The 19,770-nt window shown below is 41.1% G+C and overlaps 1 protein-coding gene across 4 annotated transcripts in view; it reads left to right on the plus strand.

The window, feature by feature from the left end:
- Positions 1-453: 453 nt before the first annotated feature.
- Positions 454-19,770, plus strand: part of MED27 (mediator complex subunit 27) — a 175,970-nt gene continuing 156,653 nt past the window's right edge. For 3 of the 4 annotated variants that reach the window (XM_065418779.1, XM_065418780.1, XM_065418782.1), the window contains exons 1-2: positions 454-682; positions 6,932-7,076. In XM_065418779.1, coding sequence (XP_065274851.1) covers positions 477-682; positions 6,932-7,076 — 351 coding nt within the window. In that variant the 5' untranslated portion in view covers positions 454-476. Of the gene's footprint in view, positions 683-6,931; positions 7,077-16,849; positions 16,908-19,770 lie in introns of those variants that run through there. The other variant, XM_065418781.1, reaches the window with a different exon arrangement.

Below are 19,770 nucleotides of genomic sequence, written 5' to 3' on the forward strand. Positions count from 1 at the left end.
ATGTGCCTGAAAAGTGACCTCCAGGGTCCCCATCTAGGAATCCCTATCTAGGTGCCCACAGACCTCTCTACCCCCTCACTGACTCCTCACCTCTCTATACCCCCCCACACTGACTCCCCGCCCCCCTACGTCCACCCCCACAGACCTCTCTAACCCCACACTGACTCCTCACCTCTCTATACCCCCGCACTGACTCCCCGCCCCCCTACGTCCACTCCCACAGACCTCTCTACCCCCACACTGACTCCCCACCTCTCTATACACCCCCCACACTGACTCCCCGCCACCCTACGTCCACCCAGAGACGCCTGTACCCCCTCACGCACGCTGACTCCCCCACGCCTCCACAGACTTCTCTAACCCCCCCCCCCCGGGACTACATTTCCCAGGCTGCCCTGGGCCGACGCGGCCCCGTGGTGTTCCCGGCGCTTCTCGTTGCCAGGCGGGGAGGCCCATTCGGCTGGCTGCGGGGTAAGATGGCGGAGGGGGTGCTGAGCCCCGGGGTGAACCTGGAGGCCTTTTCCCAGGCCATCGCCGCCATCCAGGCGCTGCGCTCTAGCGTCACCCGGGTGTTTGACTGCCTGAAGGACGGGATGCGGAACAAGGAGACGCTGGAGGGCCGCGAGAAGAGCTTCGTCGCCTGCTTCCAGGAGAGCCTGCACTCGGTCAGCCGGGACTTGAGGTGCGTGCGGGGCCGGGGGCGGCTGCTCGCCGGGCCGGGCTAGGGGGCCCAGACCTGGGGGCGACGGGACCTGAGGGGACCCGGCACGCTGGAGAGATGGTGGGCAGAGACTCGGAGCCCGGTGTGAGTGGGGGGAGCCACACAGGGGCGGCGCGGGGGAGAAGGGGTGCCCGGCACTCGGAGGGGAGCTGGGGCCTGAGGCGAGAGCCTGGCTTCGGGGAAGGGAGGCTGGGCCGGGTGCAGCCAGGATTGGAAGGGGCACCCTCAGCTGGAACCATCCCGTGAACCAGCGAGCCCCTGGGGCTCCCGCCTCGGGCGCGACACCGTCCGTGTCACTCCTCTTTGCGCGGAAAAAGCGGGGGGAGAGATTTTAAATAGGAAATGTGATTAGACAAGCACAACAAGGTGGGTGGAGGGCTGGCCCTTACCTTTCACTCCTGCCTTGAAATTGACTTGACTTGAAGTTGAACGTCCACTTAGTTTGGTGGAAACAAGCTTATGTCAGGGCTAGGACCAGTTGGATATGTTACTGGTGCAAATGTTTCCCCTGCAGCGTTTGCAATACAATAAAAATAAAAACCCTCTTAGCACTAAGAACCTCAGAGTGAAACTGAGGGCAAGTGAGTGACACTGAACAGAATCTGCCTTTTTAGGTTTGGACCATGAAAAAGTAAACAGAGAGTGTAAATAGAAGTAGATTAGATTTTCAGAATTCTTTCTGTTTTAATAGGTGTTCGTAAGTAACTTTGTGTATAGTGTTTGATTTTAAAGTTAACAGCATCTCTTTTAAAAGCTACATTTCAAATTCATCCTGAAGGTTGAGTTTTGATAGGGTACATCAGAACTGAGAGGTGGGGAGCCCAGTTATCAGTTGTGTGGCACCTAACTGACCTAATCCCCACTGAAGTTAATGAGAGTTAGGCACCTTTGAGGATCTGGGCCTTAGTTTATCAACTCTTTGGGGCAGGGACGGACTGTCTTTTTGTTCTGTTTGTACAGCACCTAGTGCCTAAGATTTCCAAAGGGGTCTGCACCTCCTTTTGAAGTTTTTTAGGGCTCCACAAATGGAAAAAAAAGTAGAAAACCACTGACCTAAGTGAAAGAGGAGAAATTTGTGGGATACACTAGTTTAACAAAAACAATGAGGAGTACTTGTGGCACCTTAGAGACTAACACATTTATTTGGGCATAAGCTTTTGTGGGCTAAAAGTGGGTTTTAGACCATGAAAGCTTATGCCCAAATAAATGTGTTAGTCTCTAAGGTGCCACAAGTACTCCTCGTTGTTTTTGCTGATACAGACTAACATGGCTAGCACTCTGAAACTAGTTTAACAGTGATGCTAAACTTTGTAGGATAGGAAGCCATTGAAATTAATCTAAGTGGCTGTTTGTTCTGCTTTTGCCTTTGTGCTCCTATGCATCTGCTATTTTCATTTTAACATAGAACCTGATCCTGCAAAGGGATCAATAGTTATAATAATAATAATTAATACAATACAAGAAAGCTAGCTAAGAGCTATTTGAACAGATCCCTTTACAAGATCAAGGCCTCAGACTGTAAGCTGTTTTGGGCCGAGATTTTGTCTTTATTTGTTTTGTAAAGTGTAGTGCTGTAAAAGTTATGAATAATGATTTCACTGGCTCTAAACATTCAGTAACTTCTCTGTAGACTAGGGAAAATCGTATAATTCTGAAACCTAGGGTAACCAAGAACTCAGTCCAGACAAGTGACATTTTATTACTTACTGCTCTTCCATACGAGCTGCTGTGTTGCACTTAAACCAATATGATCATAGTGAGGCTGTGAAGGTAACAAGCTTCCTACTTGATTCCTTGTAAACAAGAACATTAAAGGTGCAGATAAATTGGAGGGCTTTCTCCACTACTTTGCTAAATTTCTATTTTAACAATACTCAGCTGACTTTTTTTTCCCTTCTTCTTCCCCTTCCACAGACACGGAAACTGCATTTTGGGAAGTTCCAAAATTGTGCCACTTTTTTTTTTTTTTTTAATTAGCCAACCAAATTTGATGACAAAGTGTCTGTCAGTAAGTTACCTGAAATATTTTCCTGTCTCGCATTTTAGCTAGCGAAGGTATTCCCACCCATTTCTATAAATATCTAATGATTTTTTCTGAGGTTCGCAACATAATTGGATAGATATCATTTTTATTATTTTATTATTTAACAACCAAAAGTGAGAGAGGTGCTTTAGACACGATAGCATATTTAAATTACTGAATGAAACAAGGATCTGATCAAAAGCCTGTTGAAGTCAATGGACTTTGGATAATGCCATAAAAAGGCAACTTATGTTTAATGTTACTACTGTGAGTAATCCCACTTATTTCAGTTTGTCTACTTTCAGTAGTAAAGCTAGCACATGCCTAAATGTTTGCAGGATGGAGCCTTAAGGTGGTGTGGGACATGTAAGTCAGAGGGAATGATAGTTAAGGCTACGTTTTTGTCATGGGTATTTTTAATAAAAGTCATGGACTGGTCACGGGTAGTAAACAAAAATTCACAGCCCGTGACCTGTCCATGACTTGTACTATATAGCCGTAACTAAAATTTGGGTGGAGGGCCGTGGGTACTCAGGGCGGTCTGGGTGCGCTGCTGGTGCTGGGGGAGGTGGCCCAGGACCCCTGCTGATGCTGGGGGGGTTGGCGGGGCTGGCAGGCTCCCTACCCAGCTCCACGTGTCCCTGCAGCTCCCATTGGCTGGGAACCACAGGTGCAGGCAGCGTGTAGAGCCCCATGGCTCTGCCTAGGAACTTCAGGGCCATGCCAGTGGGAGCTGGGGAGCCTTGCACCCTCCAACCCCCTGCCCTTAGCCCCCTCCCACACACCCAAACTGCTGTTGCTACCCAGGGGTTGCCTGGCTCGGGCAGTCTCTGAGCCAGCATTGGCCGCTGCAGAAGTCATGGAGGTCACGGAAAGTCATGGAATCCGTGACCTCCGTGACAGACTTGCAGCCTTAATGATAGTTTATGAAGAAGGATGATGTCGCAGCAGGGAAACTGCTTGGGTCCCTTGACTATTTGTTCCTTTATTTTTCAGTTTATGTTGATAAACAGCCTTAACTAATGTTTAATCAAGGCTTTTGTATGTGATTTATTTTTTATATAGTATCCAAAAGTGAGGGAGGTGCTTTATAGGCATATATGACAACAGGTCGCTTTCCTAGAGAGCCGACAACCTAAATGGACAGAATACAGGCAAAGAGGAAAAGAATTGCAAAGGCAATATTCCCCCCACTTTTAGTATTTTCCCTTTTTAATTTTTATATTTTCAAGTATATTATTGTTCTCCTTGTTCATAGACTCATAGACTTTAAGGTCAGAAGGGACCATTATGATCATCTAGTCTGACCTCCCGCATGATGCAGGCCACAAAAGCTGACCCACCCACTCCTGGAATAATTCTCTCCCTTGACTCAGCAGCTGAAGTCCCCAAATCATGATTTAAAGACTTCAAGTCGCAGAGAATCCTCCAGCAGGCGACTCCTGCCCCATGCTGCGGAGGAAGGCGAAAAACCTCCAGGGCCTCTGCCAATCTACCCTGGAGGAAAATTCCTTCCCGACCCCAAATATGGCGATCAGCAGAACCCCGAGCATGCGGGCAAGATTCTCCAGCCAGACCCACATTGACCATTGATACTAATTACCAGCGATGGGACGTTATTGACCTATTGACTAAAATCACGTTATCCCATCAAACCATCCCCTCCATAAATTTATCAAGCTTAACCTTAAAGCCAGAGAGGTCTTTCGCCCCCACCGTTTCTCTCGGAAGGCTGTTCCAGAACTTCACCCCTCTGACGGTTAGAAACCGTCGTCTAATTTCAAGCCTAAACTTCCCGACGGCCAGTTTATATCCATTTGTTCTCGTGTCCACATTAGTACTGAGCTGAAATAATTCCTCTCCCTCCCTGGTATTTATCCCTCTGATATATTTAAAGAGAGCAATCATATCCCCCCTCAGCCTCCTTTTGGTTAGGGTAAACAAACTGAGCTCCTCGAGTCTCCTTTCATACGACAGGTTTTCCATTCCTCAGATCATCCTAGTGGCCCTTCTCTGTACCCGTTCCAGTTTGAGTTCATCCTTTTTAAACATGGGAGACCAGAACTGCACACAGTACTCCAAATGAGGTCTCACCAGTGCCTTGTATAGCGGAAGCAGCACCTCCTTATCCCTACTAGAAATACCTCGCCTAATGCATCCCAAGACCGCATTAGCTTTTTTCACGGCCACGTCACATTGCCGACTCATAGTCATCCTGCGATCAACCAGGACTCCGAGGTCCTTCTCCTCCTCCGTTACTTCCAACCGATGCGTCCCCAGCATATAACTAAAATTCTTGGTAGTCATCCCTAAATGCATTACCTTACACTTCTCACTATTAAATTTCATCCTATTACTATTACTCCAGTTTACAAGGTCATCCAAGTCTCCCTGCAGGATATCCCGATCCTTCTCCGAGTTGGCAATACCTCCCAACTTTGTGTCATCCGCAAACTTTATGAGCCCACTTCTACATTCGGTTCCGAGGTCAGTAATAAATAGATTAAATAAAATCGGACCCAAAACTGAACCTTGAGGAACTCCACTGGTAACCTCCCTCCAACCTGACAGTTCTCCTTTCAGTACGACCCGCTGCAGTCTCCCCTTTAACCAGTTCTTTATCCACCTCTGGATTTTCATATCAATTCCCATCTTTTCCAATTTAACCAATAATTCCTCATGCGGTACCGTATCAAATGCTTTACTGAAATCGAGGTATATTAGATCCACCGCATTTCCTTTATCTAAAAAATCTGTTACTTTCTCAAAGGAGGAGATCAGGTTGGTTTGGCACGATCTGCCTTTCGTAAAACCATGTTGTAATTTGTCCCAATTGCCATTGACCTCAAGGTCCTTAACTACTTTCTCCTTCAAAATTTTGTTCTTCAGCTTTGGATCCTTCATTTGGCTTCTCTCCTGCTAAGAATTTCTCAAATCACTGCATTAAGGGCTGAATCCTGCTCTTAATTCAGTGGGAGTTTTGCTGTTGGCTTCAATGATAGCAGGATTCGTCTTTCACCCATCAAAGGAAAAGGCACCTGATTATGGCTGTCATTTGTAATATTGTATTTCAGCACTATGGAAAGTTTCTGGGTTTATAAAGATTATGGGATATTTAAAATATGCATTAACTTTTTATCACTAAATGTGATGTTTGATAAAGGAGATGTAAGCAGCAAAAACGAAACTTAAGCACTATAGTAGGAATATTTTTGGGGCAACAATAATAAACCATAGTGTTTCAGTTTAGTAGTATTTTATACAGATCTAGAAGTATGCATGGCGTTTGTAAAAATGTGATACATCCCTTCCCTGAGAATTTATGAATTAAAGACTTCTTCCATGCATTAATAAGCTTTTCAGGATCTGCTGCAGAATCAGGTCCTGCATTATTACCTCTGTTTATTTAAGGGAAAGAACTTTTAAGTTCCAATACCTCAATTAAATAGTGTGGGACCTGCCTACTTGAGAGAGGCCACTTCTCTGACCTTGTCTACATTACTGGCTAAATTGGCACTGCTGCGATAGATGCAGCAGTGTCCATTTAGTGGGTCTGGTGAAGACGTGCTAAGCGCTCTCCCATTGATTTGTGTACTCCATCTCCCCGAGAAGCGTAAGGGAAGTCGGCAGGAGAGTGCCTCCCGTCGACACAGTGCAGTGTAGACACCACGGTAAGTAGATCTAGCTATGTTATTCATATAACTGAAGTAGTGTAACTTAGATCGATTTACTGTGGGAGTGTAGACCAGCCCCCTGTCGTACTGAAGCAATTACAGTCAGGGAGGTGCTCAAGCTGGGGGTCTGTTGGTTCAAAGTGAGGGTGCGGCTTAAAGGACATTCTCCAAGAGTGCCCCTGGTTTTTGGAATTTCTACCAACCCTTGTCCAAAATATTCTGAATCTTCAGGACATGTTACAAAGCCCATCTGTTTACCCAGGTTTTTGGGGAGGGAAAAGTATTGTTGTTTGGGGGTGGGTCATTTGTGACTCTTTGGTTAATGCTGGTGATTAAATGCTTGTCAAATTGCCTTGAGCTTTGGACAAGCATTTTTAAATTTTTATGTCTACATTGATTTATTTTTTTTAAATTGTGAGATGTGTAAGGACCATATCTTACATGCACACTTCATTGTTCACTCCACACTATCTGCAGATCTTACATAAAAGGTGTTTGTTTTTCTACTTCTAGTGAACTGGAACGTCTGAGCAATCTAGTAGGCAAACCATCTGAGAACCATCCTCTCCATAATAGTGGATTGTTGAGCCTAGATCCTGTACAGGACAAAACTCCTCTCTACAGTCAACTACTTCAGGCCTATAAATGGTCAAACAAGGTAAAAGATACGTATCAAATTGCTAATGAATAGATCTTTTGTAGACTCTGAAGTAATTAAATAATAGGTGGGGTATTTGGTATGCATTGGTATATAATGTTTGGTCTGCTACAAAGGCAGAACCCTATGTATTTCACGTTATCAAGGCTGCAGAACTTATGAAACAGAATTTAAGCTTTAATTTATTTTAAAGTTTTTAATTATGTTTCTGAAGATAATCTTCCAAATGTGAACTGATGTTGTATTGTCATTGTAACGGGGTGTGGAGGGCCAGGTGGTCAAGTGGTTGGAACTCTTGACCACCTGCCCCTTGCTTCTCTGGTCAAGGTACTCAGTCTTTAAGTCAGTGGGGTAGGAGGACCTGGGCCCTCCCACTCCACCAGGTCCCAGCCCAGTGCCCTGTGTGAGTCAACCCCTGAACAGGGGACCTCCCAGTGGGGAGTCTGTCTACTGTCCTGGGTTGCTTCCTATTGCTGTCCCTTCAGTTTGTGGGGTGGCTCCTATAATCCAAGTTGCTGTGGTGGCTTCTCTCTAAGTAGTGTCCCCTCGTGGACCTTGGGTGGTGTCCTGCTGTGGTCCCAGATTCCTCTGGGCAGGACAGCCATAAGTTTGGCAGAGCTGGAACCCCACAAGGTCTCTGTGCTTTAGTCACCCAGTTATCTCTTAGGCCCGCTGCTCTCAAGTCTCTTTCACAGTCTCTTTTAACCAGGGAGACCATTCTTATTTCCTGCCTTGGCTCCTTCCTCTCAGGTAGGGAGGCAGCTAGCTCCTGCCTCTTTGCCAGTCAACCCTGAACTGAGCCAGGTTCTCTCCTTTTCTTCCCCCTCCAGGCCTGGCGCTGGCTGCAGGTACAATGGGGCAGGGTTAACTGGGCCCAGAGGTCCTCTTTAACCCCTTCTGTGCTGGCAGGCAGTTTCTTCACTTCATTAGAGTCATCTGCAGAACTGCCCACATTTCTCTTGGTGGGGTGTAACTCTGAAACCTAATAATAACTTTGTGTCGTCTATTCAAACTGTTGGTCATTTTAGCACAAATATCCAGCTAATAATGCCCTTATTTGTCCTTGGAGGAAGTGTGAGACTTTGTGGCAGAAGGCAGTAGGATGCTGAGGTGGAGAACTAGGAGTTTAAGTCCCTTCCAAACCTACTTGCGAGAGAGAAATTGGAGATGCATCCCTTTCCCGTTGCCAAAAGCCTCACCTGCCTCCCATGCCTTCCCAAATGCCAAAACTGTCCCCTGTCTTGCAGCTGAAACCTCCTGCTTCACACTTCCCTGATAATTATTGGTATGTACCTCTGTACTGTAAATATAAACATCTGTTCTATATTTACCACTTCTGGACTGTATACATTAAATTGAATAGCAAAATAAACCCCACAAGGAATACTCTACTGATCATATTGTGAATTTTCATTTTTAATTCAATACAATCTTCTATTTTAATTTATCTGTAGTGCTGCAGAATTTCTAGTCTGATGCAAAACTCAGTATTAGTTTAATTTAAAGTGTGATTTCTTCCCCCCCCCCCCCCAACTGATTTTTTCTGTTTCAAGTGTAGTTATCATCAGCAGTTTGACTTTCTTACTTAGCAGACCTACTTCCTGGGTATAGTCAGAGACCTAAAACCCCCTTACTGAGTTTTGTTTTGTTGACAAATTTAAAATGGAATACAAAATCAAGCCCAATCCCTCTCTCCAGGCTTGGGGGCTTCCAGTGGGTTTTTCAAGCAAATGTTGCCAACCTGTTATACATATCTACTTACTTTAGAAAGTATCTTTGTTTTAATAACAAAAATTACTTTGTACCCTTGTGAGCACTCCAGAGCCATTACAACTAGGGGAGAGTGTGAGGTTGATTTGTATATGGCATATTGCTCATTACTGGTAAGAGAGTCTGCAACTGGAACTTAGCTAATAATTCTGATGATGCGCAAGAAAGAGCAGAATCCATCTCTTTTACATAGCTGTATAGGTTCTGTAGCAGTATCAGGAATAAAAATTAGCAAAAATTATTTTGGGCCGTAAAGTAAGCAGATATATGTTCCAGAAGTAGACAATTTCTTACTGGTGATGCCTGACCAAGAAAGACTTTCAGATTCCAGGATGAATTTGGAAGGTGACTTTTCATTTGTAAACTGAGCAAATTGATCTAGTCTTATTAAGACCCACAGAGTCCCATTGTCATTTTTGCAATCATTTTTCAGAGTGCAAATGCATGTTAACATTTTATAAATTAGGTGGAATTTAGTGCTAATAGATACTTGTCTTTTGGGAGAGGGGATTTTTTTTTTAGTGGAAACATATTGTACAAATCTAGTCTATAATAAATAAATAAATTTTGCATTTAACTAGTTATTGTCTGCTTGATGCATCTCTAAGCATTACTAACTTCCTTTCCTGAGTTTCTTGTAATCTGCAGTCACCTCCTGCTGTCTTTGCAGCACTTGGCACTGGTATATAGATTACCTTAGTTACTAACAGCAGATCTGTCACCTGTGTGACAGCTTTAGCCATCCAGTGGCTTTGCCTATAGCTGCAAAGATTCTAATGGTGTTCAAGCATGCTGGTGCTTAATTTTTCTTCATTGATAAACATGTGTTGTGAATAAATGTAATTAGTATAACTTTAAAATATGTCTTTGGCCACCTCCTCTCCTTACTATATGTGTCCCCAGTTTGGAAGGGAAGTTTCAGTAGCGGTAATGTGTGGATGCACTTTCTCTGTCTGCATTTAATTTTTAATTTGTGACCCCTTTGTGGGTTGCTTGTTGTATTTTTGATGAGATGAGGGCATTTCCCTCTCCCTTTTTCTTTTGATGGTTCATGCATTACTGATTACACGAATAATCACTTGGTTGCTTGTGGAAGATAAAGAAAGGTTGTGTGTGTGTGTGTGTGTGTGTGTGTGTGTGTGTACACGTGCGCTAGGGTAGGATTCCAAAAGACATCCATGAAGCACAGGGAAAGCACTTGTAAAAGCCTTCTGCTGTTGCATGGAGCCATACATACCCGTTTAACTTTTCAAACCATGGGAATTTAGGTAATAGACTAATATATATGATAAAATATCAATAATAAGCGAGTTACCTTTTGGGAGAAAAGTAGTGAAAATACACTGTATCTTAAGACATTTTAAATGAATAGATTTGCAATACTTTGTGTATGGGAATGTTTTATTTTATAGACCTCAACAGAAAATTCTCACTTTGAAATCTAAATATTAAAATGGGAAATTAAGGATTCCCTTGACAATTTTAGCTTCATTTTATCCATCAAGTGTGAATGTGTATAACTGTGGTTAATGAATATTATGTGGAGGCCCACATTTCAAATGGCAATTGGCCTGGGGCCATGTGTTTAGTTTATACTTAATAGTTGTGGTTTTGCAGAGATTTACCCCAAGAACTTACTTTATTGTTCCCATGAACCACAAAACCTGTTCCTTCTAGACCTGAGCAGCTAAGGTTTGCCTGCTCTGGGGCTACAGAAGATTATAATGAAATAATTAATTCTTTCCCTAGAGAAGAGTCATCTTGGCTGCTCTTTATTAACACCTGCTATCTTGATATTTACTTATTGTAGTTTTTGCAGATGGTAAAGTTGTACATGTAATAGAGACAGCTGTGTTCTTTGGGAACACAAAACAGCTTGTTAAATGTATTAATTAAACACACATGAATCTTCAAAAGAACTTTACTTTTACAGGTGTTGCCTAGCAGAGCTTACAAATTTTAGCCGGTATAAACATTGAAAGTTGAAACTGATCATTTATAAGGGAGAAATTAGATGGCTTTTTGTTTGCTTTGGCTAATGACTTATTGTTTTAAGTAATGGCAGAAATCATATAGCTCAATTGAGTTAATTCCTGGTCCTAGAGCTCATGGAGACAGGAGATGTCTCCATTAGTCAGTATTTAGGTCTAATATATGGAGTTATATATATTTTACCATTTCTTTAAGAACGGAAGCTAAGTTTTTAATTATAATTGAAGTACCATTTCCCAAATTGACCTTCCTGTGCATTCTGATTTAACAAGAAAAGAATTAGGTATCTTCCTGTAGGTGAAATGTTGATCAGATGTTAGTAAGTTATGGTGCTCCTTGTAGCCAGCAGTTATCTCTTTTTTTAGGACTCTTTGAGCTCTGCCTAATGATTAGAAATTGTTTTCTGTTTCAGTAATCATGTACATATGGACAGTTGCATTTTTGTACTTTGCTCTGCCAAGCAGTTTAGAAATCCAAGATTACAGTGAATGTTTCAAGGATCGTGGCATGTGCATGTGTGGTCTGATATTACTTAGACCACTCAGCACATCACCTGCAGAATAATACTTTTCATTGTTTTCTAGTGTGCATCCCTGTATTACGTTAGAATTCACAGAAAAATCTTATAGGAAGATAGTACTGCAATTATAATTTTACACTTGAGCAACTGGTTAAAAGTCATTTAAGTTAGACTGAAATACTGACTAATAGAGACATTTTTTATCCATATATGTTTCATACAAAAATTATATTAAAATTACATTAAGGTGGCAAAGCCAAGTGTTCAAAAGTTAGGAAATGCCAGTATGAAGATTGCCTGTGCAACCTTAACTCTGACTCCTTGTTTGTAAGCATTGTATTAGCTTTTAATTATATGATCATATACTATTTTTTACACAGTACCCTGCCTGATTCAGTGCATAGGAAGAGGGGTGTTCAGAAATTGAGGCAACTGTTCAATACTTACATTTACCATTCATTGTATACTCCCATATCTTATTTACTGCATGCTGTCCAAATGCTGCACTAAGTATGGAATATTTTCATGTTTTTTTCTGTTGTGCTCTCAAATGTTAATGAATTTATCTTTACAACTTCCCTGTGAAGAAGGGAAGTATTATTATCTCCATTTTACAAGTAGGGAACTGAAGCACGTTGAGATTTAGGCCAAAATTTACAAAAGTGCGTACTGACTTTGGGTGCCCAAGATGCTGGTAGCCTGAGTTTTCAGAGGTGTTGAGCACCTGCAACTCCTATTGACTTCAGTTGGAATTGAGTGCTCAGCAGTCTTGAAAATTACACCCTAGGTAGGTGTCTCAGGTAGAGCTCCCCAAAAATGAACCATCAGTGACTACCTCTGCAAATTTTGTTTTAAATGACTAATCTAACATCACATCTGTGACAAAACTCTTTTCTCCTGGATCTCAGTCCAGTGCCTTAACCGCAAGGCCTGTATGCCCCATCTTCCTGTTGAACATATTTAACTTTCTGCTGCAAACGAGGCCAGGGACCTACGGATAACAGCTTCATTCACTAAGCAACCCTGCCTTGTGTGCTGTCCATTCTGTGCACTGAATGATGCAGTGGTCTTGTGGAAAAAAGTAGGTGATTGTCTAATTAAAGTCTGTTTTATAAGGTATACACAATTATATTGGATACATGACATCTAGGCTAATTTAATTTTAATCTATTAAAGCTTATAATATAATAGCTATCATCCCAGTTGTAGCAATGTTTGAATTTGGAATACATTTAGCATCTTCTCTGAACACTTGAGTTCCACCTCATTCTTTGAGTCGGATGTACCTTTGATCCTTCATCCGCTGCTTCTGTGAGGTTATTGCTTGTTCTGTTATTTATCCATCCTCCTTGCCCTTGGGGTGTCATTTGTGTACCCTAGCCCTGTGCATGCCTGAGGCAATGCCTGTTAAGGTATATCCATTGATTCCATTGGAACAGTAAATGTGTTGCATACTGTATGTTGATGGCGTAGGTGAACACTTTCATAGGAAAAATGCTTCTTATCTTAAAGGGAAGTTTTCAAGTAGTTAATGCCCAAGGTTTGACCTTTTTAAAATTAATCATCTGGTAGAGAATTTTTGCTGCTTTGAAGGGAGTGTGGAGAGGCACTATGTCTAACTAACCCCCATCAACCCCTATTCCTGGTGGTCTTAAAGTTGTATGGCTGCTCTGTAGCAGCAGACTTAAACATTGTTCCTGGAGTTGTTAAAATTAATCTTGCTAGTAACAAAATTCCTAATGCGTAAACCAGAACAAAGTCTTGTAAACACTTTCAGCAGGGAAAGAAGTTGAATTTTCAGACTTTCAGTGGATGTTGCATAATGCAGTGTGTGTGGTGTGAAATTTTTGAAAGAAACATAGCATATATTCAAGAGAATAATTACATATTTCACTTTGAATTAAAACACAGAAATAAAGCACTATACTATTCTACAGTGGTTATATGATACATTTTTTTATTATGCCTAAAGTGATGCTTCCAAATTTTCATTCTTGTGACATGTACAAGGATGGGTGGTGATGGTGGTAGTTAGAACAGAATCAAGATTGCATTAGAAAATTCTGTTAATGGTATACTTGGGGAGGAAATATTATGTAGTAGTTAGAACAAGTGACTTGAAATCAGAGTTCTGAAATCTGCCACTGACTGGCTGTATGATTTAAGGCAGATTACTTAATTGCTCAGTTTAACCATCTGTATAAGGAAGATTATAGCTACTAGACCTTGAGATGTAATTGATATATGTAAAGCATTATAAGATCCTTAAATAAAGGGTGGTGTGCAAGTGCAAATTATTAGGAATTCATTTTAAAACACCAGATTATCTAATACAGAGTGTGAAGTTAAATTGAACCAAGATCGAAAATATTACTGTTAATCTGCGTATTGGACTTGAGAAACTATTGACATGTTGTAGATTTAATATTTATTTGATAATTTTCTTTCTAAAATGCTTACATTATTTTATCCATAGTATTTTACAGAAATTTAAATATCTAACTTTAGTGTTAATTACCATTAATGAGTTAAAATGATTTTGTCACTTGAGAAAAGCGAAATTACATGTTCCTTTTCTGTTTATTAAATTACCTTGTTTCCTTCTAAATTATTTGTGTAGATTGTGTTAGTTGCACGCCTCAAAAAGGAAATCAATAGAGTCTTATAGAGATATTCCAGACTTGTTAGCCTGTCCTTGGTAGCTTAGTATCGATTAGACACAAATATTGGGCTTAACGGCAATAAAATGCCGTTAAATGTTAACCATAATACTAGAGGAACACTGTTGAGGTAATTTTTTTTCTTCTTGATTGTAAAGTGAAGCACTCATTCCAAGGAACCTTAATTTTAATTGCTGGATGCGCTCAAACATTTTGAATTTAATGTAGTTTTACAGTAGTATGGGCAATGTAACTGAATTACTATGTTGGCAGTTCTTTGGAAACTGGCAGATAGCCAAGATGTTGTACTTTAGGGACTTCATCCTATAAAAATGCAGGGTTGTATTGTTTTGGCATGCTTTTATGGGGGATCCAGCTTTTTCTATAGAGATTTCATTCATCCAGAGGGGAAACGTTTTCCTTTTAAACCTATTGTAACATCAGCTGGGTGATACATGTGCCTGGCATATTGAGAAAACATTATTATGATAGCTTAACTGTCTGGGAACTAATTGCTGAAGCCCAGTGCTTCTGAAGTTACTCTTGAAGAGCTATCTTTGCTGTTCAGGATACAAATGGTAATGTCATTAGTTGATTTTTGGCTCTTGACATACTTGATGAGCAGGATGGTGGTCCAGAAAAGTGCCTGTTTAGGGGAAAGATTTTAAATGATCAAACCTTGGAGTTGGTACTCCAGTCAACGGAGGAGCAGTTGACAATAACACCAGTAGAGCTTAAACACTTCTGTTGGTAGGATCTTATGGTTAAGACATAGACTAGCAGCTTGGGCCCTTGAATTCCATTCCTGCCTTGCTTACTAATTTTCTTTGTTACCTTGGATATGTCACCAAAATCTCTGTGCCTCAACTTTCTCAAGAAGTGTAAAATGATATAATAATACTTAGCCAACTTCCTGGGAGAGTTTTGAGTCAAATGTGTGTAAAGTGCATTGAAATCCTTGTGCAGAAGACACTCTATAGATGCCAAGTATTAACCAGTTAGTCACTAATCTTGTTCATTTGTCTGGCAGCTTGAAAAATGCCCTTCTAGGTTTCTAATTCTTTACAATTTTAGGCAAATGTTTTGGTGAAATGCCTTTAGTCTTCTGAATTCAATTTTCTGACTATTCTGACTTTGAAGGATTTAGGGAAGAGATGATTACCTTATCCCATCCAACTGCCATAGGTATTAATTGTTCCTTTGTGCTCTACCAGGGGGATAGTTAGTGCCATTATTCCTAGATTTGACTCAGTGACCAGCAGAGGGGTGGCAAAATTCAGGTGGAGCATAAATTCTCTCGGTGATTTCAGTGTTAGTGGGTAACATGGAGGGAAGACCATCAGATAAAATGTTTGTGCCAGAAATTGTCAATAACTTTGCAACAACAAAAATGTCACTGGAGGAGGAAAAATAATTGGCTAAAGGGTCACCAAGATTCTAAGGGTTTTTTAGAAAAGTGAGAAAATTATTTGAAAAATTACTGTGATGATCATTCAAGAGGGCGGTAGGGGTGGAGGGTGAAGCTGGAAATTGCTGAGTATAGTGCAGTATTTACTCTTCCTAGAAAAAACACCTGCTAGAGCAGTAATTGGGGAAGAAAGAGGCAAGCAGGAAGAGTAGGACTAAATCAGTTATGCCCATTTATTTTTGGTGAAGGATAATTTTTTAGTGGTTCATACAGGAGATTGGAAGTCAGGTCTCCTGTGTTTGGCTCCTGACTCTGCTTCTGACTTGCTGTGTGATCTTGAGCAAATCACTTAATCTCTTTGGGATCCTGTCACCTACCTACTTCACTGGCACTGAGGCTTAATTCATCTCTCTAAAGCACTTTGAGACAATCAGCTCTGGAGTGTATATATAACTACAAAATATAATTCTCTGACAACTGATAAATAATTTAAAACAAAAGGAAACAAATTTAAAGGGAAAGAAATTCCTAACTTCACATGAACTCTGAGATACCTGGTGGCTACTGTTGAAAAGTGCACAGAAGTATTCCTGCAGGCTCCTGCTCAACAGGATAGTGCATTGTAATGAAAATTCCCAGAAGGAGACTAGTTACAAAACCAAGAAATTTCTTAAATGAGCCTTTTGTCTCTGAGCATTGCAGGACAGTGGGATTCACAGCATTGGTTAAAATCACAGGAAAATTTGTTTAATCTGTATGAGCTAAATATGTGACTAGGTCAGGGGTCAGCAACCTTTCAGAAGTGGTGAGCCGAGTCTTCATTTAATCACTCTGATTTAAGGTTTCGCGTGCCAGTCATACATGTTAACGTTTTTAGAAGGTCTCTTCCTATAAGTCTATAATATATAACTAAACTATTGTTGTATGTAAAATAAATAAGGTTTTTAAAATGTTTAAGAAGCTTCATTTAAAATTAAATTAAAATGCAGAGCTCCCCGGACCGGTGGCCAGGACCTGGGCAGTGAGAGTGCCGCTGAAAATCAGCTTGTGTGCCGCCTTCGGCACGCATGCCATAGGTTGCCTACCCCTGGACTAGGTATAAATATTTTGTGTTTCACAAAATAGGAATCACCTAGTCCGGGTCTCATTAACCAGTTATTCTGGGAATGTCTGCTGCAGAGGGACCACCTATGTTGCAATGTTTAGGCACAATGAGGGTGAGTTAATAGCAGCCATAACTCAGAACTGCCTGGCTTTCCTGGCAGTCTGTTTTTTAACATTAAGGTTCTCATATCCTCTTATGGTGAGTTTAATGTATTCTGGATTATAGAGTCTATTATTGCAGTTCAGTAGACACCTTGATGTCCCACAGATATCATGCTTTTGTAATGTGTGCACCACTGTGCTTTTCCTCTGCACACAGGAACATTCCAGCTCATATTTTGTGTTCTCTAAGATGCTTTCTCAGGGCTGACTGCAGGACGGCCTTAAGAAAAATGGTGAGTCTCTGGTGCTTGCCGGTACAACTTGTTCTTTGATTAATTTATCTAATCTAACTATCCTGTTATCAACCTGAGAGGGTAACTTATTCACAAATTACCCTTTAAACATAAAGGCGTCTCTCAGATAAGCACCCTGTTGATACTTTACAGAAGAGCCATAGTATTTGTTCAACAGATGTGTACGTGAGAAAGAGAGAATGTTACGGCAACAACACTGGTTTAGAAATTAAAATTCTAGCATTTATCAAAAAACTTGAATACAATATTTATAACAACATTAGTGTTAAATGTTTAATTTGAAAATGAGTCTGAATTTCTTGCGTTTGTGTAAAGTGCCATTTTTACACATCGCCCACTTACATGGATAATAACGTTCACTGTTACATTAGATAGAATTAAAATTTATAAGGATTATAAACCCTCATGCTTAAGGGGAATTAGACACCCCCAACTGCTTCAGAGTAGGCAGAAATCTCCCCTATAGTCTGGCTTTCATTGTGGGCTTTCTTGCACCTTCCTCTGAATCTTCTGGTGTCAGCCACTGTTGGAGAAAGAATACTGGATTAGAGGCACTGTTGGTCTGATCCAGTGTGGCAGTTGCTATGTTTCCACTTCTGTCTGTGAAGGTGGAAGATTCTCTTTAAACTCTAAGAAGAAGTTAAAAATATAAGTGGTTGTAGTTGGAAGTTATTTTCTGTATCTTTGTGTTGCCAACAAAACTCCCACTTACTCCAGTGGTGCAGAATTGAGCCCTCAGCAGGACTAACTGCAGTAATAGAACTAGGAATCAAAAGAAACTAGAAGACCATAATTCTCATCCTCTTTTCCATTGTCCCTAAATGAACCTCCTCACTTTTCTCCTCTTTTAATTCAGCATTTTTCCTTTCTGTTTTCCCCTTCCTTCCCCTCTGTTGCTTTTAGAGTTTTATATGATTGTCTTCTCTCTTCTCCCCTTTGCTTATTCCCCATCTTTTTGTTCGAGTACTAGCCCTACCTTTTTAAGGTAGAGGATGTATGCGTATGTGATGTGATTTCTTCAAATTCCAACTCCCCCATTTCCCCAATTAAAACAAAAAAGGCATACATTTTAGTGAAGCTCCCTTTGGCAGAAGAGAGCTGCGCATGGATTCTTATGAAGCTCATAAACCCCAGACGTAAGAAGTTGCTATGGAGTAATGAGGCTCCTAAGGTGCCAAGCACACTATCTTCCTAGCACGCCTCATCCTTGCTGATCTAAGGAACAATACTTTAGGCCTGGCCTACACTTAAAATTTAGATTGATGTAGCTATGCACTGAGTACTGTAGCTATTCTAACCTAACTTCTGGTATAGACATGACTGTGTCGAAAGAAGAATGCTTCCATCGACCTAGCTACTGCTCAGTGAAAAGGATTGCCTATAGTGATGGAAAAATCTCTTCCATAGCTGTAGGAAGTGCCTACACTATGGTACTTTGGGGACATAGCTACAGCCCTGTAGCTGTGCTGCTGTAGCACCAGGAGCGTAGACATGGCCTTAGTTGGTTGCACTGCCACCACCTCAGCCTGCCTGTCCTTCAGTTTTAGTCTCCCTCACCTCCTCCATTGTTCTCTTTCTCCCCCTCAATGTTACTGTAAATCCTCCCTTGCCAACATTGGAGGATCATGTTTGTGCTGTTGACTTTGCAATGCTGGCCACAGGAGCAGAATAAAATTATCATTTTTACTCTGCTCCTGCTGGCACCCCTGTAAAGGTGCTATGGGTAGCGAGGGACTGGTGGGATTTTACCACAGAGTAGCAGTGCTGTGCCAAATTTAATCCTGTGTACAGATCACAGGATATGGTGGTGAAAATGAGCTGTTCTGTTATTTTAAAGATGCAAGAGAATTAACTAGGAATCCTTGGTCCATGTCTGCTTTGATAATTCTATTTTTTTAAAAATATGTAATCATTTGATTTTACATTTTCTTTCCCAGCAGGAATTATTTTAATCATTTGCATTAGGGCGCTGTTGGTAAGAATGGTGCCTCATCTGTACAGCTAGAAGATGCACTCCCTATTTCAAGTTGTTAGAATCCTTTATAAAATCTGATACAGCCCACAAATATTATACTGTGCTTGTGTGTGTGGTGTTCTATTGTTGTGCCTTGTGTCTTCTGTAATGCTGTAGTATTTTTCAGGGCTATGATTACAATAGTGCCAGAAGCAGTACAACTCTCACTTTTCATAATTATGAGAAGTGATATACACTAATATACAGTGCATCATAAACCTCAACAGCTGACAAGGTGGTTGTGAATTGTTAAATGGTTTGAAATACCTTTATTTTCTAACGAGTGTTGTTTCATATGTCTCCAAGTATTAAAATCCTAGCTGTTAGCACACATCTCAGGGTGAATATGATTGATGTTGCCGTGCTCACCAAAACACTCCTCCTCTTCCCCATCCCCTCCAATTCTTATTCCTCTCTCTTCTTTTCTTCTTCCTTTACAAGAGCTGTATGAACAGTTCTTTTTTGGGTGGTTGAATTATGCTGTAGATAAGCCAGTGAGACCACTCTTCCTTTTTACCTCCACTTTAATTTACATAGTGTAATCATTGCATACATCTGGTTAAAGTGCCTTAATTTAATTTGTGTTAATAACAAAATTTGAACTAAATTGAGTCATGCACTTTTACAGGTGTGTGTGATTTGTATGGCATCTTGCTCTTCCACATATCACATTGGGGGCTGTAAAAAATGAAGACAAACATTTATAGAAGGTGATAAATATGACAAAGTATAACTGCAAGACGTTGTGTGGGGGGTTAAGTGAAGAGTCTGAAACAGAATTCCTAGGTTCTGCTCCTGCTGTTGTTATTC

This window comes from Emys orbicularis, chromosome 18, assembly GCF_028017835.1.
Source record: "Emys orbicularis isolate rEmyOrb1 chromosome 18, rEmyOrb1.hap1, whole genome shotgun sequence".
Classification (NCBI taxonomy): domain Eukaryota; kingdom Metazoa; phylum Chordata; order Testudines; family Emydidae; genus Emys; species Emys orbicularis.